The sequence below is a fragment of the Taeniopygia guttata genome, chromosome 1 (genome assembly GCF_048771995.1).
Source record: "Taeniopygia guttata chromosome 1, bTaeGut7.mat, whole genome shotgun sequence".
In the NCBI taxonomy this organism is placed as follows: Eukaryota; Metazoa; Chordata; class Aves; order Passeriformes; family Estrildidae; genus Taeniopygia; species Taeniopygia guttata.
The window spans coordinates 89983170-90003931 of NC_133024.1; the positions used below are offsets into that span (position 1 = coordinate 89983170).

Here is a 20762-nt window from a genome sequence, read left to right on the forward strand (position 1 = left end):
GGCAGCAGCTGCCACACAAGCCATTTACAGCACTTTTCAAGTGCTGCTCCATCTACTTCTCATGGTTCTGCCAGAGGTGCATGAGGAGTAAGTCCAGTACAGCTTTCTAAAGCGCTGTCAGATGCTGACAGACATGAGCACCTTTGGCCAAACAACCTTTTAGCTGCATGTAATGAAACCAAGTAAGGGAGAAAAATAATGCAGCACCCAAACAAATGCCAGCCAAATAATATCCAGCACTTGGAGGCACACAGTTAAGTACTTCTACAGCTTTGTGAGAGAGAACTTTCTTTTTAGCAGACAAATTTTGCTGGGCTTTTGGGAGGGCCAGCATAGCTGGGGGATAGGACCCCAACCCTGAATTACTCACTCCCTCCCTGTGTGGGGTGAGCCCTTTGCAGAGGCTCTGAGTCTCTCACCTGCCCCAACACAGTGGTGAGAGCTCAGTCCCCCACTGCAGACCCTGGCAGGCACAGACCCACAGGCACTGCCTGCACAGAGCATCAGTGCTCCTCAGCAAGGCTGGGTGTTTTAGAGCCTGCACTGTGCTGTGAGGAGGGAAGGGACACTCTCCAGTCCAGAACCTTTGTTGCATAGTACTCACCCCTAAAACTATTACTCCCTGCTTTGTTCTTAGCAGTGCTAGCTGCCTGCAAGAGCCGCTGTGCTGGGGTAGATATTCCCAAAAGCAAGTGAGCTCCCAGCCCAGGAGTGCACACCACAGTGGCATCTCCATGTGCTTGCCTTGGCACTGCACTCTTACTTGAGGCATCCTTAGCCTTTAGGACTGACCCGACAGACCCCCACCGTGCTCCATCAGTGTGGAATGCTCCCTCCTCCAGGCAGGGCAGTTTTTGGTTGTGTGTGTGAAGGTGACACTAAGAGACCACTGCAATTGTGCTTAAACCTGCAGGGGAGAGCGCGGCCACTGGCTCCATCGCCGGCTGCCTGTTCGGCCTGGTTTACGGCCTGAGCAAGGTGCCCAAGGGCTTGTACCAGGACCTGGAGCAAAGGGAGAGGCTCGAGTTCTTGGGCGAGAATCTTTACCGACTATCCATGGAGGAAAAGTAAAGCAGTTTCTGCCATTTTCTCTTTCTATAAAGATTATATCAAACCCTGTAGATATCTGACTGGCATTCGCAGTAAAGGAAGTAACCGTGAGTTAGTCTGAAGATCTCTATGTACATTGTGTGCAAGTGAAGATAGCTGAGTTATTAGACTGATTAGACTCATTAGACTGATTAGATATATGTGATATTTGTGGGTTTTTTACAGATGCAGGGATTTCTAAATATAAGGAGTGCTGCTTAAATTTCAAATGGCAAAAAATAAATAAAACATCTTTTGACTGATTTCAGTCTAACTTGCTATAATACCACGTTCTAAACAGCTGTTTCCAGTAATTACACATATGAAATTAATTTTCAGAACTAATGCTTTCTTGCAAAACTAATGGTAGTACCCACTCACGGGGATATTCTCTGTATATTTGACAATCCTTTCACCACTGTGTCCCTCCTTGTTCTCAAATCTAATGTGTCTGTGACACTTGTAAACCTAATGTCTCGTGGATTAGCTTTTAATGAATCACTGATCCCTGTATCAGCACTGTGGTGTAAGGTATTGTTACATTAGAAGCTTCCAGAAAAGGAAAAGCCAACACTAAAAATACCTCCAAGGAACTAGCAAAGCATCAGTGTGTCTAAAATTTCTGATCAATGTGTCTAAAATTTATGAATTATGTTTTTATTCTTCCTCAGTCTTCAGAAAAAAATTTATCTAAAATATAACTGGCTGAAATATTTGTAAATAAATTAATCTTGCACTATTTTCTAAGTATCAGTCTTTATTTTTAGATTGAACAGATTATATGTTGCTGTATCAGTATCAGAATTTTTGGCTGAGGTCTACAAGCAGTTGTAATAGGTCAACAGTTAGGCTGTGATACATTTCACAAGCACCATGAAAACTCTTAAGAAGAAAAGTTACAACTGCTTTACCTTTTTCCTTTTTCCGCACCGTTTCATTTTATTATCTTTTGTTCTTCATTGCCTTTCCTTGCCTGGCTTCATCTCAGCTTTCCTCTCCAAGTTATTTTTCAACATTTCTTTTTTCCTTTTTTTTTCTTTTTTTTTTCTTTTTTTTTTTTTCCCTTTTTTTCTTTTTTCTTCTATCTTTTTTGTTTTTTTTTTTCTTTTTTCCTTTTTATTTTTTCATGTCCTTTTTTTCATCCTTTTTTCTTTTTCTTTTCCTTTGCCTTTCCCCTTTTTTCCCCTTCTTTTCATTTTTTCTTTTTCTTTTATTTTCTCATTTTTCAAGAAAACCAGCAAACTACAATTGGGTTATAAGTTGCAGACCACAAACAAAACAAACAGTAGGCCTTGATGAAGGACATCCTAATGACCCCAAAGAGCAGCACAGGCACAAATATGGAATCCTCAATGAAATAACACAGAAGTGAGCTCAAAATTTGTTCCCACATTTAACCTCATGTTTTACTTTAGAAATTCAGAAAGTGAGGTCTACGTAATGCTTTCTAATTTCCACCATGTGTGATTGCCTACGTGGTGTTGGTTTCTCCTGTCTTTCTCCAGCTGCTGAACTGTGTTTTAAAAAGATAGCTAAAAATACATGGGTACTTTCCTACGCCTTTTTCCGTGTAAGCCATTGCTGGAATCATCACTGGGATGTTATGTGGCAGACACAGGAGCAGGTGATGCCTGTCAGTAGGAATAGCAGCCTGCATGACAATGTCCGTATGAGAAGGTTTTCCGTACTGCGCGTTACCTCTCGCTCTGTTGTTGTAGCATGTTTTCTCTTGGCAGCTTCGCAAGGTGCTTTCTTGTTTGCTTTGGAGATGTGTTAAACCAAAGGCAGCAATTGTGTCAGTAGCCAGAGAATACCAAGACTTTCTGAAAACATTGCTTCTAGTTTAGGGTGCCTCTAGCACTCCTGTAATAAATTCAGCAATAGAGAAGAGAGAAGAACATATTCTGCATAAGGTAGGACTTTTTCTAGTACTTTGGCTTTTCTTCTTTCTTTAGGGAAAAAATAATCACCGACAAATATTAAGGGGCTTCATAATTTTCCCCACTTTACCTTCTATCCAACCTGAGCAGGACCAAGTTGTGTTTCAGAGATCAGTAAGAGAATCTCAATGAAAAATAAGGACTGAACCTCTAAAGCACCCTCTGTTGGGGTGGGCAGTGCCTTGGCCATCATTTCACTGAACACACTCAAAAGGCCTGTGCATCGTTTTGAGTGGGCAGAGCTGCTCCTGGTTGTCTTCCTTATCTAGGGGCAGGTTGTTGGACCAAACACCACAGGGCCAGGTAGGGATGCCCAGGGATGAGGGAGGCCATGAGATGCAGCACTTTGCACACTCCAACTCATGGCCATTTACCCAGAGCCTACCAACAGTAAGGTAGACCAATCTCATTAATCTCTGGCAGTTTTTGCAGCAGCACAGTGTTTTTCAATTTGTTTCTTGTTTTTAAATGAGGCCTCCATAGTGCTGTTTCCTTCTGCCCATGCCACTGTTCCTGCAACAACTAATCCTTTGGGCTGCCAGAGTGTCTAAAATGGTGATCAGATATTTAACATGCAATTCAGGTTCAGGAGACAAGGCCTTCTCTTTTCCACACCAGAGACACTAAACCAGAAAATCCTACAAATGTATTCTTTTAGCAAATGCCATGGGATGCCACCATGCCCTGCTACTCAGCAGCATCTGGACCCCCTAACTGAATGGAAAGGCTGGAGGACACTGGTGCAGGAGGCAGCAGGCAGGTTTGGGAGAGAGTGCCAGCTCCTGTCCCTTTGCCTTGGCACCTCAGCTCTCCTCTGCTCGCGACACAGGAGTATCCACTGCAGAGGTTTCTCTGGGACAGGCTGGCCAGCAGGATAGGGTTGCACTGCTGTCCATTCGCATATTAGGCTGTTACCACTCTGATGCTGCCTGTGATAAGTGTCCCCAAAGAACCTATAAATAAGTAACTAAGCAGCCTGTCTTATGCATCTTAATTATTTGTAGGCCAAGAAGATAGGAAACTTTTGAAGGTGTCCTTGCCTCCTCTACAGGTCCAAGCAGTCTGTCCTCCAGACATCGAAAACCATGCAGCAGCATAAACCAGCTTCCATAAGCAGCAGCACATTGAGGCATATCACAATCATTAAAAAGAGTGGAAACCGGTGTCTCCAGGTGAAGAGAGGGGTGAGGGAGATAAAGCCGTTATGCCATCTTGCAGGATCAGGGAGGAGCCCAAGTATCTGCCTTGTCACATGGCATAGCTCACAGTGCTGGGTAATTAATTCTGCTGGCATGGGGTTCCCCCCTGTGCATGGGGACTACCTGTCTGGATACTCCCAATGGGATTAGAATTTACTGTCTGTAGTTGATATAGAGGTGACTATATTTCATTGATAGATGGCATAGTTTAAGAGTAGCAGGATGCAACTTGGGAAAAGACAGTAAGGAAAAATTAGGGATGATGACTTAGCCTTTTGAGAATGGCGGTCATGCTCCCAAACATGAGAAGGCTCTTACTTAGGCGTCCTTCCTTGAGGGGAAACCATGGTGTTTCCCAAACACTAGGTTAAAGCAGACTCATCACTACCTCCATTTTTTTGTGGTGGTCTCAGAATTCAGTGTCATTGTACCACTGCCCTTGCACAGAATGCATTTCAGATTTACATGGTCACAATGGTCATTTGCAGGTGACGTCATCTTGGAAGAACTGCAGATGCCCTAAATAGGTGCCATAGCTGTTTGTTCATTTTCTGCTGCTGGCTGGTGAATATGGATCAAACACTCAACCCATGCAACATGTCTTGGTACTTAAAGCAATGCAGTATTCCCATAAATGCTACATTTCAGATGGCATCCTATAATAACACTCTAACATGGAAAAGGAAATCCCTGAATAGAGCTCACTCGTAGTATATTTTAACAAAGTTGTTTGAATTTCATAGCTCATATGAATATTCCTAGCAGAGAGGGCCTGATCTCCTTCCCTTCACAATCAATAGTAGTTTGGCTATCCTGAAAGCAAGACTAGTCTGTATTTTACTGTGGCCATTTATAGCAACCAAAGTAGTCCAGAAGGGCAAGGTAAGCAGGGCATCTGGTTCCACTGCTGTTCTGAGAGATCAGAGATGACCCTGAAGCACATTGGTTGATGGCCCCACATGTTTTTCTGAGTACACCAGACAGGTGTATTCAGGGAGGAGAGGGATGGTAAGCTTGCAGTTAAAATATCAGCAGACTTGCAGGAGAGGGAATGAACCTGGATATTTTTAGCCAATTGTACTCTGAATTCTGGTTCTTTCTTTATTCTGGAAATTCCCATCGTTGGGACGAATGGGCTTCTTGGTGTAACATAGAATCTTTGCCTCTTTGGATGTGGTTAATTTGGTAGGGGAAAGGGTGGATGATACCACCCGTGCTATGCTGAAATGTGGTCATTCCCTATCAAAACCTACAAGATATTGTTTGTCACATTAGACATGGGCCAGTTGTCAGGCTTTTTTCTTTTATTGGCCTTTAAAAATACCTACAAAGTCATTATAAATAGACCTTCTTCCATTCAAGATGGCAAATGCATCCCTCTGCTGAGGGATGTAATTTTCAATATGTGCACTTGAAATGCAGCCAAGTGGAATCCAAATCTCACAACCCAACTGGACAAGGACCAGCCATTCACTTTGCAAACAGCCTCCATAATATTGCAGTGGGGGGCCAGGTCCAGTTTCTTTCAGAGACCATGGTGTGCCAGCTGCTGGGGCACATCTGGGCCTTCCCCAGTTTTCTGAGCTTGACATTCCCTGAAGGATGATCCTCTTTGCAGCCTTTCTTCATTTACTACATGTGGATTTAATGTAAAGAATTTTTTTATTCCACTCCTGGTCATAAAAATTAATACCCTGCGTGTATGCAGGCTGCATTCTGTGCATGAAGGTATTTCACTGCACAGTGAAGTAACCTTCCAGCTTTTCATAGTGTCAGAAAGATGACACCTCTCCATTTTTTCCCTCCTAGACCTATCTATTGTTATTGATTTCAAGCTCCAGCTTTTGTGCTGAGTTCAGTATTTTATTTAGTAACTGATCCACACCAATTAAAGCATTGCCTAAATCCCCAGCTGTCCAAAGGCCTGGTTCTTCAAACAAGCAAAGGTCCAACATACCATCCTTCTTCCTCCAGATTAAAAGAGGTTGTAGTAAAGGGACATTGCCAGGGTTGTTGTTGTGGTGATAACCTTCACAAAGTGGATTTAAGAGCATAGTCCTGATGTGGGATTTGAGTGCTATCAAAAAGCAAATATCAGCAAACCTGTTGTGTTTTTTTTTTTAATTCTGGGGAGGTATCTACTGACTTCTAACCTATACCAATAGTAAAAACCATCAGTGGCGCATTTGGGCCCCTCAGCCTTGATATTTTGTTTTAATGGTTATAAACCACAGACAGAACCATGGTTTCATGCTAACTGCAATCTCATCATATTTATCTTTGCCTACACTTTACCTAGCAGGAAAGGAATATGCCTTCAGTGTTGCTCTCACTTTAGGACATGGTAATTCTAAATGAGGGACTAGTGGCACAGAGGAGATGTAGTGACCCTGACTAACATTTCTTGCTTCCCTAAGTGCTTCCACTGCCCACAAAACACAGAAGAAAGCTGACAATGCTGTGTGGGACAATCTGAAGCCCTGACACTCCTGCTACACCATGCCTCATTAAGCTTATTGAGCACTTTGCATGCTTTTTAACAGGCCACTAACATCAACTCTCTTGAGAAATTCTAAATTTAAGTGGGTTTTTTTTTCCATTTCATGCGTAGCAGCATGCCATTAAAGCAAAGTAAGAAGGTAGTGACAATGCTGACAACTTGAAAAGACATTTATGTTTTCTCTTGCACAGCACCAAAAGCGCACACTTCTGTGGAGATAATAAGATGCTTATAGACCCTCTGGTGCTGAAGAAGAAGCTCAATAGGATGGCAACAGAGCAAGGAGCCTTTGCTGTTCTCAGCAGCCTGCTGCTGTATGTCACCGAGCTTGCAGCTGGCGATCCACAGATCAGCAACAAGAGGACAAAATGGGCAGAAGGTAAAGAAAACCAGGTGAGCTCTAACCAGCCATGTCCAGATCCAGTCAGGGTTCAGTATCCAACCAGATTTCAGCTCTTGCGGTCCAGGTTTCTAAACAACAATCGCGAGCCGTACACCAAGAAGAGAAGAGAAGTCGGCAAACTGGTCATTAAAGAGAAGATGTGGGTGAGCAGGGCCGGTAACAAGCTGGACAGAAGTAGAGATAGGAAGGGAGATGGAAAAACAGTGGAGGAGGATGCAGACACAGCACCCAGCGAGAGGGCAAGGTGGACTAGTGTGACTGGAAAAAACACAGTGAAGAACATCCTGAAGAAATTTTTAGCTGCTGAAGAAAAAGAAGCTAAGGAAAATTCTCCCAGCTGGAAAAAGAAGGGAGCAAACAGCAGTTTGCCAAAAATAACCAATAAGAATTCAGTCTTGTCCAAACTGAAGGAGAAGTTTGAACAAAGCACTCTCTGCTCAGCTGCAGAGGTGAAAGCATCGCTCTTGCACAAAGGTGAGAGAAAGACTAAAAACTTCCCCAGCAGAAAAGCTATTCATAAGCCTGAGGTCAGAGTGCTGCGCATGGCAGCAATGACAGCCACAGGTATAAAGAGTCCAGAGTCCCAAAATTTAGTGTGCTCCACAGTTCCAGTGCCTAGATTCAGCATGGCTACCAAAATTAACCATCCTTGGAGCTGGTCAAAAAATAATGCCACAAAGCAGCCTTTTGGTCATGGCACACTACTGAAGGAAAAGGAGGGATCCGACAGAAACCACAGAGAAAACAAAACCCTAGGAAATGCAGCACAGGACAGGGAGGACAAAGAAGAGTTACTGGTGGCACCAGAGGCCATGTCAGATGCAAAGGATGTTTTAGCTGAGGCTAAAACAGATTCCACAAAACAGGGACCCAACTTTCATCCTGTTATAAATAACTCTTCAGCTACTCATAAAAACAAAGATCTTGCAGGCTGCATTCCCCCCTTACCTGAATGTGGTCTAGATTGTGACAGAACTAACATGCCAGCTGGGCCTGACACATCTGCACTATTGGGGATTACCAGTGCTCTGCAACCTGTTAAGGAAGACAACCCACCTTCTGACTCACCTGTCTCTAGCACACCTGGAGGATCCTATGAACAAAGTCCTCGGGATACTAAACCAGGAGAGATTCCTGAAATATCTCTGTATGTATATGGTTCAGATGAAGATGACACAGAGCTCACAGAGCCAGAAAAAGACCCTTTCTTTGCAGGCCAAAAATGTGTTCCAGAGCAGAAAGCGCTGGAAAACATACTGCCATTTTTCTCTACAAAATTTTCAGCATCTTGTGAAGTTGAGCCTTCGATGGATGATCGACAGCTAACTCTCCTAATACCAGCTTCTGGCTTGAAGGCACCAATAGAGGCACTGGATTTAAGAGGCAGGTGTTCTAAGGAAGCCAAAAAAGAAGCAACATTTCACAGTGAAGACAAAATGTCTTCTACTTCTAGCAAAAATGATAGTGATGTCCCAAATATAGAGGAGGAAAATAAGACACCCAACAGCCAAATGCAAAATGAATTAAAAACCATGCAGCCTCAGCCTCCTCAAATGAATTTTTGCTCACAAAATAACTTTAATGTTTCCAATAGGGACATGCAAGTTCCAGATGCAAATCAGAACAAACCTACACTCTCGTCAAATGAGAGCCTGGAGTCAAAGCCTGGTGCTGCAGCAGAAGAGGATACCACTTCTTCTTTGGAAAAAACACAAAGTCCTTTGCCAGGTGACCTTGTGAAGCACAGTTCCTTTATTTCAGAAGATTTTGGGAAGGACAAATTATCATCATCAAATGAAATGATGAATCACTCAAACAATCAAGCCCTGCAAAGGAGTTCCTTCACTGACCTGGAGACCTGCTACAAGCCATCTGAATCTGTCAGTGAGCATGAAGAGGACACTGCAGATGAGATGCCCTGGCCTGACTCTGAGGCATGGCACTCACCCTTGTCAACCTCTTTTCCAATATCGATGAGTGGGATTGCAGGACAAGGTATCCATTGCACTCTTGGAAATCCTCTGGCACTTCCACCTCTTGATCTGGTGGGACAGGGAGCTGGTGCTGTGAAACATGAGCATGACAGCCATGGCTGTGAGAAGCCTCCACACCCTCCTGCAGATGCGTTGACAAATGGTGGGAATGACACAATGGGGGAAAATAAAACCATATGTGATTTTAAGAACCAAGGACTATTCCCAGATCATGCAACAGAAAATGAAAACTCTACAGACAAAGAGACAAATACATGTCAGAGACATGAGAACTGTCTTTCACATTCAACCACAAAGCCAGGAAAACATGAAAATAAAACCACACTAGCAGGAAACCCCCTATTACCCTTGGAGAAGAGCCGAACACCAATATTAGATGATACCAAAAAGCAAGGATGTGGTATGCTAGAAGAGAATCAAATTCCTTCATCACCTGAATTGGTCTCAGACCAAAAGAAAGATGCAAAAAGTAGAAATAAAATATCTGAACACACAAGGGATAAGCTCTTCTCCTCAGATGATGACATGAAGCATGAAAGTGAGATGGAGACAGAGGAGAAAGAAGAGAGAAATGCCTTGCATAAATTTGAGCAGGAACCAGTATTCACACCAAATGATATTGTGGACTATGATAATAACTCTTCAAAGGAGAATGATGCTCATAGTCTTCAATCACCCCAGTTACCTTCATCAGAGCATGATACCAACATTCAAGGAGTGAAAAATATTGGACAGAGTTTAGAGAATCTAGCATCTTCAAGAGATTTTGTGAAACACAAACATGATGTGACAGGAGATGAAAACATCAATTACAGTAACAGGAAAAAACACCTGGACTCATCGGATGAGCCAATGAAACATACAAATGACAGTGAAGGGCTGGAAAACATCAAGTCAGACTTCAACAATTATTCAATGCCACCAAGACATACAAGATACCAGGACAATAAGATGGCTGATGAGGACGATACCACTCTAGAGACACAGAAACAGATGTCACCAGGTGACATCTGTGTAAAGCCTGAAACTAAGCCAGAGAAAAAAGAGACTAAACATACCTCTGAGAAGTTCCAATCACCTTCTTCAAACAAAGTGCCAAATTGTCAAGACAGAAGCTCTTCAGGAGAGAGGGAGCAAAAGACACCAGCAGCAGAAGACACTGGATCGTCTGAAACAGAAGAAGTAAAAGAGGATATTGAACAGCAGTTTTCTGGGAAGCACCAGCTACCTCCATCAAGAAAGTCAGGAATGCATGAGGAAAATATTACAGGAGACAAACAGCAAATGAGATTTGAAGATTTTCTGACACCTGATACAAATACTGCAAAAGAGAAAGACAAACTTCCAAGTTCCAGGAAGTGTCCATCAATACCACCAAAAATATTGGTTAAGCCTCAAGAAAAAATTACTCCAGAACAAAAGCAAAAAACATCAGATTCTTCAGGTTTTAAGAAGCCTGGTACTAATTCTGTAAAAGAAAAGGATGGAGATCCAGATTCTGAGAAGCTGCCTTCTTCAAATGAAATACTGAAGCCTCAAGAAAAAAGCATTTCAGAAGAGAGGAAGCAAAAGATACCAGCAGGAGAGGACACCAGGTCACCTGAAGAAAAGGCTGCAAAAGAGAAAGATAAATACCAAGGTTCTGGTAACCATCCATTGCCTCCTTCAAGTAAATTATTAGAGCCTGAGAAAAATACTCAAGGAGAAAAACCACAAACTATATCTAAAAGTTTTACAAAGCCTGATGCAAATGCTGTAAAAGATAAAAGCAAAGATCCAGCTTCTGAGATGTGCCTGTCCCCATACTCAAATTTGCCCATGAAGCCTCAAGGAAATAATTCCACAGTCAAAAAGGAGCATTTGCCACCACCACATGATGAAAAACCAACATATAAAACTGGTAGTCCAGAAAAGAAGAGTGACCCTAAGAGAAGAGAGAAATACCAGCTAGGCTGTTCAGCTCAGTCAGAGAGGCACAGCAATGATGGCTCAGGAGAGGAAGGCCCTGTGGGTGATTTCAGAAGCTATCAAGTTCCATCACCAAGCAATGGCCTAAACTGTAAAAGCAGTGCTGTCCCAAAAGAGACCAGTTTGTCTAATACAAAGAAATCTCCCAAATCATTCTCATCATTACATGTTGTATCAAAAGATGTGGTAAATCCTGCTGGAAAGAGAGAAAAGCAGCCTGGATTTAAGAAGTACAAAGCGCTCTCGTCAAAGACTTTGGTGAGGCATGAGAATGATGCTGCTGAAAGGGAGGGGAGTGGGCAGGCAGCTGGCAAAACGAGTGAGAAAAAGGCAGAGCTGGAGGACTGCTCTAAAGCAACGCCATTCTCAAAATACACAGTGGAAAGCTACAGTGAAGGATCCTTAGATTCAGCTTTCAAACCATTGATCATTAGAGTAACTGACACATTTAAACATCACAGCTAAAAATTACGGCTACAGCTTAGGCAAGAACTTACAACAGATCATGCTACAGACTCACTTGATCTTTCTTTTCTCCTTTTTCCTCCAGGGCATTATATTATCATTTTTTAATCACAAGGACATTGATGTGCATCTATCAGAGCTAGGGTTTTTTTCTTTCTTAAACATTAGCCTGAAGACATGAATTAAATTAATCACTGCAAGTGAATTAGCTAATCACTGAATTAATCATCAGTTTATAAATTAAATATGAGAAGGGCTTTGAGATCAGTGTGAATTCAGACCTGCTTCAAATTCTCCTCCCTAACTAATGGGCTTTGTTTGTAACAAAGACAACTGTTCAGGCTGAACTCTATTTGTATTTACTTGTTCTAATGAAACTCTGCTAGTTCTTCTTCCAGGAATAGTGGTAGGCAGTGTAGCTTTAATTATGTCAAAAAGCACTTGTTCTAAGCTCTGCCTTTTCACAGATTAGCAGGAACTGTTGATCTATTGCTGCACTGAGTGACACTGTTAGCAGATGTATGAGAGAAGGAGGGGAATGCTTCATTTATCTGCAAAAAAATCCTCAAAGCAATTGATGCTACAAGGGCATTTACCGCAAATGCAAATGATCAGACTCATTAATATTAATACTGGAAAAATTGTGATTTAACCTCCTCGGAAACTATTTGCACTTTGGCCACATACTGTATGCATTATTGTTGTAAAGGTACACCATTTCAAGGGGTTCTTAATTACTGCAAATGAATATGCAACAAGTGTAAGAGCTCAAAAAGCTCAATGCTGAAAGGCCATGAAGACAAGGTAAGCCAGAGGGGCTCAACACTTTGACATAGCAATTCAGCTTTTCCTGGGACATCTGTCCCACTCTAAATGCTGGGGCACACAGACATGAGGCAGGTGCCTCAGCTCACATTTAAAGTCTTAGGAAGTTTTCATTTTCTAATGCAATGTGAAGCAGAGCAGTAAAAAGCAGAGCAGTAAAAAGCAAGATTCAGTGTCACTGAATCCTAAAAAAGGGGTAAATTTTTGTGTTTACAATAATAGCATCTTCTACAAAAGATGAATGTTGTTTTGGAGAAGTGAGGGCAGGGTTGCTGCCTGGGGTGTCTCAGTAAAGCTGTGACAGACAGAACATCTCACAGCGCCAACTCTCCCATACAGGAGTTTACCTTAGCATTGTAATTGCACATTCATATTAAAACTTGCTGTGGAGGAACCCTAAAGGCATATCCTAAGGACTCAATTTCAGCAGGACAGAGGGTTCACACAAACAGGGTCCTGCTTTCCTGTGGTAGTGAATTCCCTTCCATTTTTATGATGCTCTCTATGACCACGCTCTGCAGCTGAGGGCTGGCTGTTCCTTAAGCACAGGTTGGCAGAATGCCCCCACCCACTGCCATCAAGAGACTGAGGACAAGAACAGGCTGGCAGCAAGCTGAGATCAAACCCATTTGCCAGCACAATATACATGAGTCACATACATGACAACTGGGCTAGCCCAGCTGGGGACATTGCTGGGAGGAAGTGGAAGCGTGAACATTGTATCTCCCGACCACTGAGGAGGCTTAAACTTTGACTTCTTTTTCCTTCCCAACCTGCCAAGAATTAGGCTTTCTGGCATGTAGAGGGTCACAAAGTGAAAATTTGATTTATGTATCACACCAGTCCTCAAAAACTAAAATAGATTTTATTGGAAATACAACACTGCCCTTACACACAGGGTTTACTTCGTCCACCAAACTTTTATAAACTGGCAACCATAAAGGCCACTTTGTACTAAAACAAAAGCATAGTTTACTTTTTATTATCCATTATTGCATTTCATGTTTGAGAAAGGTGAAATAATAAGCATAGAGCATTTGTACCAGACTTGAAGAATAAATTCTCTATTAGCTGTTTTTTTCTGCCTGTACAGGAAAAATCAAAGAATCATAGAATTGTTGTGATTGGGAAAGATTTTGAAGACTGTTGTGTCCACCCATTACCCAGCACTGCCAAGTCCACCACTAAACCATATCCCTAAGCATCACATCCACACATTTTTTTAACACTTCCAGGGATGGTGGCTCCACCATTTCCCTGGGCAGCCTGTGCCAATGCCTGACATTCATTTTGGTGAAGGAAGTTTTCCTAATATCCAATCTAAATCTCTCCCAGCACAACTTGAGACCACCTCCTCTTGTCTATTGCTTGTTACCTGAGAGTAGAGACCAACACAAACCTCACTACGACCTCCTTTAAAGTAGCTGTAGAGAGTGATGAGGTCCCTCCTCAGTTTCCTTTTCTCCAGCCTAAACACCCTCAGCCACTCCTCATCAGACTTGTGCTCCAGACCCTTCACCAGCTCTATTGCTCTTCTCTGGACACGCTCCAGCCCCACAATGACCTTCTTGCAGCAAGAAGCCCAAAACTGAGCACAGGGTGTGAGGTGTGATCTCACCAGTGCTGAGTACAGAGGGACAATCACTGCCCTGCTCCTGCTGGCCACACTATTGCTGATACAGGCCCAGATGCCATTGGCCTTCTTGGCCACCTGGCCACTGCTGGCTCATGTTCACCCCCAGATCCTTTTATTCCAGGCACCTTTCCAGCTTCTCTGTCCTGTAGCACTGCCTGGGATTATTGTGACCCAAAGGCAGGGCCTGGTGCTTTGCCTTGTTGAACCTCACAGCACTGATCTCGGGCTATCGATCCAGCCTGTGCAGACCCCTCTGCAGAGCCTTCCTGCTCTCCAGCAGATCAACACTCCTGCCCAGCCTGGGGGCACCTGTGAACTGACTGACAGCAGGCTCAATCCTCTTGTCCAGATCATTGATAAAGATATTAAACAGGACTGAAGCCAGTACTGAGCCCTGGGGAATATCACAGGTGACCAGACAACAGATGGATGCAACTCCATTCACCCTCACCCTCTGGGCCTGGCCATCCATCTGTGTTTTAACCCAGCAAACAGTTCACCCTTCCTAGCCATGAACAGCCAATTCCTCTAGGTCAATGCTGTGGAAAACAGTGTCAAAGGCTTGTCTAAGGTCTAGTTAGACAACATACTCATACTTTCCCTTACCCATTAGACAGGTCACCTTCTCATAGATGGCATTTTAATTAATCTAATTAGAATTCAATTATTCTAATTAGAAGTCATCTCAATTATTCATTTGCTAATCTTTTAAAAGAAACTGGGGGGAAGTTGCCCCTTTTTCACACCTGGAAATATTACTACTCTGTAACAAATTGAAAGAGTTCTTAACTCTGCCAGAAAGTTAGACAAACATTAAACAGGTGCTTCCCAGCAGAGCTTGTCCTTAGGCACCAGGAAGCCCATAAGTCTTTCATTTTACACCTGCCTTGTTCGCTCTTCTCAGTAGGGATCAACACTACATGCAGCATCCTGTGTTCAGGGTAAGCCAGGCAGAGTCATCTTGTGAGGGGCAGCTTCTAGGCTGTTGCATGCCTTAAGCTCTGCTGGTAAAATAAAACATCCATCCATGTCAAATGACCCTCCCCGAAGTACATTTAAAACCTGACATAGATTTGCATGAAATACATCCTTATGGGTAAAGCCTCACTTAAGGAAATCAGTTCATTCTGGGAGTTAGCACACTTAATCCTTCAGAAAAGAAGAGAGCAAGGCCATAAAAATTCCAGTCATGAAGGAGCAGTCAAAGGCTGCTGTGCCTTGCAGTAAACAAGTCACTGTAGACAAAGTAGGCAGGAAATTTAGCACTGGTGATAAGAAAAGAAATGCCAGAAATGAATATTTCAGAAAGAAAAGGAATTTGAGGAGTGGTATATTCATCAATGCAAATGATGCCATGTGTGCAAATGGCCAGGCTTGAACTCTGATGAGACCCTTTCTGACACAACAGAAAACAGTTTCATTCCCAGTGTCAGGAATCCTTCACAATTTTTTTACCCCCGGGAGCAGAGGGGTAAAAATTCCTGCACCTGCTATCCTTTAGGCACATCTCCCACTCCATCACAGGAGAGGCAGTGAACAGAGCCCTCCCAGCTGCTATTTCAATTTGACTGACCTACTAACGCATACTTTTGAGGCATCTGCCAGCACTTCTCTTTGCTTTTGGGGTTCTGGACAATGGGTGTAATTCTGTGCAGTTCTGTTCCTTTTCCATACTACAGCCTTCTGTTTTACTAATGTACAGTTCTCAAGGAAAACATCTCTCAAGGTCACTGGAGGAATTAGATCCTTAGCCTATACTAAATGTAGCAGGAATTTTTTTTAGTAATGATTCTTGAAAGTCCTGGCTTAGCTATGGGCACAGATACACAATCACAATCAGGCCAGGAACAGGGAATATAAACAACCCCAAAGCCCAGATAGAAAAGGTTTTTCAAGGCTCACCTTCTAAGGTGACATATTGAAATTTTATATTCCTATGGAATTAGATTCTCATGGAAAGAGATTTTTTTTAAGGAGACTGGGCAAAATTAATGACAATGTTATTGCCTCAAGCATAGTCCATTGCTTTGGAGTCTCCAAAGCAAGGCTTTTCAGAAGTTTTTGAAACCCTGAATAGAAGAGGCATTTAAGGGGAGTCCAGACTCTGAGCTGGAGCTGGGGTACCTGAAGGGTCTCATCTGCAAAAGCAGGTCAGTAGTTAGTGGTGCCTAGAGATTGAGGTAAGAGAGAAGCCAGGCAGGCTCCCAGTACCAGCCATCTGTAAAGTGCTTCAGACTTTTTATGTCCTCTCTAATTAGGCCATAGTCACATCTCCCCTAGCCCTTCTTCTTGGCAGGTCATCTGCCAGATGGGCTTAGTAATACAGAAATCCCAAAAGGATTGGTTTGGACTAATTTGGATAGTCAAGCTTGGATCTGGCACATCAGTATGATAGCACAGTCCCCTTCACAGTGCTGAACAAGTGCACACCAGCTCCAGCAGCACCACTCATCCACGTTTCTGACTGAAGGACAAACTTCTGCCTTTGGGGCCCTCTCCAGGTCCCCAAACTCAGAACAAGTTCAACTGCTCTCTGGATGTGCCTCTCTGTCCCTCCATTTCCTGCAGCAACACAGTCCTTGATTAAAGCATTTGGGGCTGACTGGAACAAGCCCAGGCCTCAGAATCCCGAGTTTGCAAAGAGCCCATCACTTTCCCCAAAAGTTTCATGAAGTGAAAGTGATGCCTACATTTCTGGGACTTCAGGTGCTAGGAGAGCTCAGAGGGCCAGAGGAGATCTCCCTCTCCCCCCAGTTCAGAAAAGGCTGCTCAGCCATGCTGGATGAGTAGTCTCTATAAGTATAACAAAGAGCTCCTCATTTATTTTTTTTTTATTTTTCAAATTTAAAAAGGGCATATAAAGAATAGCTATTCACACAAAGGAAGCCCAAACCCTGTGAAGGTTTAACCCATGGAAGAACAGAGGCCAGTGCTGTATCATGAGACACAACTAGTCCACTGCAATGTCAGGAAATGTGTCACTGCTTTTACCCAGACATCAGAACCAGGAAGAAATAGTTGTCCTGGAAATGCTATCTGATTCCAAATTGTTCAAATGAAATTTAAAAAAAAACGAATGAGTGCACACTTTTGGCTATGAACTGCATAACTTAGTAATTGATCAGCATCTTCTTCAGTTGGATACCATTTAACACATCACACATGACAAAAAAGATAGAGACCAAGACCATTAAGTAACCATTTAACTCAGGTTTCCCCCTTTGTACTATTTTAAATATAAATGGAGCTGATAAAAGAAGAAAGCTCTAAAGATAACAGAAGGGACCTCATATCCTGGCGCTATTCAGCATCTGTCCCAGGCACAAGATGCTGCAGATGAAATCTGGGCTGCTGACAGTAGAAATGCCCCACCTAATGGTTGAATTTGTAAAGCAGGATGCAGGCAAGCAGTGGTGAAAGCAGATGAAAAATAGTGCCAGGAATAGTAGGAAAATTTAGGGAAACATTTTTTCTCTTATTCCTGTGCTACTATGGACACCATCCAAAAGAAGTTTGTCTGGTTGATCAGAGAAATGTGATAAGTAATATCTGGGAACCTTACAGATTTTAGGGCAGGGGGCTTTCTCTGGAACATTAAAGTAAATCTCTCTTACTTGAGAAATGAGCACAGGGATGTGTACTATCAGCAAAACAGTTTCAACTATTGCACTCACAATGTGGTTTCTGAAACGTATTATGTCCTGTGAGCTTTATTTCTCCTTTTCATTTCCATAAACATCTTTCTATAGAATTGAAACATTTTTCACTCCTTGATGAGAATTTAGGAAAAATGGGAGCAAAAAAAACTTGCTAGGTATCTATTTTCCTGCCAACTAAAAGACTTTTTGTATACTGAATAACCAAAGAATCAGCAGGTCAGTATTTTGCCTCTTAGGATCTGAAGGACCTGAAACAGTTTATGGAATTGCAACACACCTCCTGCTACTGCACTTGGTAGTAACCTCAATGTGTCCTCAGCTGTAGGTACAAGAAACAACTGTGTAAAATGGTGGGATTTTCATTTGGCAAACAAGTACTACAGCAAGCTCTCAATGGTGCTTATCATGCAACAGCAGAAATGTACTGCCAGAGGGAAAAATCACTGGGAAATAAAGCCATAAAAATCTATAATGCACTGAACTGGTTATCCGCAAAAAGCCACCAAATAGCTTTGGGCTCTCTTTTAAAAAATTGATAGTGACCCTGAATATCCAAAAAGGGGCATCTTATCACAGATCTGATTTTTGGGGAAAGTGCTCAGCATTTGCTCTCTGAAAACCAAGATTCTTTTGCAAGATGCCTCATGTTAGGCAACCAAAGCCCCTTCTAAATAAAGTGCCCTAAATTCCAGAAATACAGGAGAGTTTCACGGACATCTATTTCCCCTGCATCTACAAAAGAAAAGCACGTGAGCAAAAGAATTGATATGCAGGGATGGCCAGCTTCCTGCAGCTTTGTAGGTAAATGCAGCCAGTGCCTGCCTTTACCACAAAGAATTTCAACTACTTGCTGCAGGCTGCACACCATTTTGACACCATTTGCTGTAGTTGCTGGTTGAGATGTAGTCTATATAGTAGGTGAGTCCTTCCCATCGCTGTACTTCCCAAGACTTCTGGAAGGAATCAAATAAGCCTTTTGGACACTTTAGAGCCAGCCCATCCTTCTCAAGAAATAACTGTGAAGATGAATTACACCATCAGAGTGAAATCCTTGTGCCCCTTGGGATTCATACCAATACAATGGATTATCAAAAGGCAGCGCTGGATTGATAACCCAGTTACTGAGACCTTTGATTCTTCTCAGGAATGGGAACATGTAAGCAGCAGTGTTCCAAACACCCAAATAAGGTTCCACCAAATGTATCTCAACTCCAACTGTCTCCAAGCTCCAGAAGATCAGAAATCCCCAAAAGACATCTTTATTAACTCATTTAAATTACACACATCATGTGACAAGAAAGTCTGTACCATTGTCATGCCATACAGATTTCTTAATGACACTGTTTTCCTCCTCAGAGGGTTCCTTATTTGTACCACTGAATCTTATTTGTGTATTGAGAAGATTAAAATAGTAAAAGCATATAAAATATCAACCTGGTATTCATTCTGTCATTATCAGGGAAGGAGCATGAGAAATAAAGACAAACTGCATCTGTAAATGTCTCATCAGTATACAAACTGTTTTCCTTATGCCCAAGAGAGCTGACATGTGCCAAGTTTCATGTGACAGCTGGGAATAAGTAGAAAATATAGAACATTAATTATGCAAATGGAATGGCTTTGAAAAGAGCCCAGAAAAAACCTACATTTTCTGTAGCTTGTTCCCTGTTGCCTTTACCCTGCTGGCTCCTCAGACATGGGCAAAGGGAAAACTGTGTGTCAGGGAGGTGACTCTGGCTACTGAAACAGGAGCAGGACTTAGCAGGAACCTGGCTAAGGACTGGGCTGGTTGGACCAGCTGCCTCCGGTGCTGCCCATAGAGGGGATGGCTGGCCAGGGCTGCACGACCTGACATGACTGCCTGTCTTGCCTTTGCTTGGTGAGGGCAGTTTTTGAATGCACACCTGAAACAAACCCAGTGATGTGGCAGGGCTGGATCAGGTTTGGCTACCTGTGGTTCAAGGCTGGCAGAAGAAGTCAGTAATCTGGTGACCAAATTGGTGTTGGAACGGTGGAAATGCCCCAGGCGTTTAACATATAACCTTTGAGGAAAACAGCTTTTACTGTTGAGATTGCCAGATGCTCTCCTCCCAGAACAGGAGACTCTAGCAAAACTGAACCTTTGAACATGGACATACAGTTACCCACTGGATAGTCCAGTATGACCAGCAAGCATTCCAACCCTGCCTGCTGCTCAGCCAGAGCATTTGGGCAAACCTGGGGCTAGTCTGTGAGGAGCAAACCCTCTATAGACCCCCAACACTTGCTCTGGGCCTTTGTTCTGCTCCCATAAATGCCAGTGAAGGGAAGAGAAGGATCTTGCTGAGGGTTCACCCTGCCCCATCTGAAGATATTTTGGAGGAGCCAACTTCAGTCTTCTCTTTCTTGTCACAAACTGTCTGTGAAATCATTGTAATTAATCCATCCATGCATCCTGCCTACAGAGCAGCAGATGTACTTCACAGGCAGCAGGGAGCTGAGATGGTATCTGTGGGCAGACTCCAGCAGCCGCCCAGCCTGGAGCCAGTGCCTGGATACAAGCAGCACAGGAAAACCCAGACCATTCACCATTGTACATCTGTCTCCTTTTCCAAAACCACCACCACTGATCCTCACCTCCCCTTCCTCCTTTCCAGTGCAATTTCTTCAGGAGACATACACAGGTGACACTGAGTGGGACAAGTGTGGTGGAGAGTGAACAGAGTTATGGGGATAGACAGCCCACGAGAGCACACAGGTCATCACAGCAACCCCCTACAAAGGCAGCACTTTTTCAGCTTTATGTTTAGTTGAATTACAACTCCTCTTCTCTTACCCAAATCAATGCCAGCAGTTGTTCAGGGACTTCTGATATCCTTTGGTGTTTTTATTCACAGACTATACAACCCATGTTTGAAAAAGGTACAAAGAGTGTGTGTAAACTGTGTGGGAACACAACTCCCATGTATGTATGAAGCTAAATGTCACTAAGAATTGAAAGAAACAGACTTGTGTAAGTACCCCATGAAACCAAACACTTAAGGCCAATGGGGTCCCAAGAAAATATAATGAAAATACAGTTAAGTCTTGATTTTGGTCCCCCAG

The 20762-nt window shown here is 43.0% G+C and overlaps 2 protein-coding genes across 3 annotated transcripts in view; both read left to right on the top strand.

The window, feature by feature from the left end:
• ADPRHL1 (ADP-ribosylhydrolase like 1) overlaps nucleotides 1-4735 on the top strand; it is a 24865-nt gene extending 20130 nt beyond the window's left edge. The window contains exons 7-8 of one of the 2 annotated variants that reach the window (XM_072933321.1): nucleotides 914-1067; nucleotides 4717-4735. In XM_072933321.1, coding sequence (XP_072789422.1) covers nucleotides 914-1067; nucleotides 4717-4720 — 158 coding nt within the window. In that variant the 3' untranslated portion in view covers nucleotides 4721-4735. Of the gene's footprint in view, nucleotides 1-913; nucleotides 1829-4716 lie in introns of those variants that run through there. The other variant, XM_030279666.3, reaches the window with a different exon arrangement.
• On the top strand, nucleotides 4717-19111 carry LOC100226687 (uncharacterized). Its single transcript, XM_030279642.4, has 2 exons — nucleotides 4717-4833; nucleotides 6920-19111. Exons 1-2 carry the CDS (start codon nucleotides 4799-4801, stop codon nucleotides 11556-11558), a joined length of 4674 nt encoding a protein of 1557 aa, XP_030135502.2. The 5' UTR covers nucleotides 4717-4798; the 3' UTR covers nucleotides 11559-19111.
• The last annotated feature ends 1651 nt before the right edge of the window (nucleotides 19112-20762 follow it).

Coding starts and splice junctions, on each gene's coding strand:
- LOC100226687 (XM_030279642.4), top strand. CDS start 4,799: ATGGATCAAACACTCAACCCATGCAACATGTCTTG. Junction 4,834..6,919: donor AACCCATGCAACATGTCTTG/GTACTTAAAGCA, acceptor TCTCTTGCACAG/CACCAAAAGCGCACACTTCT.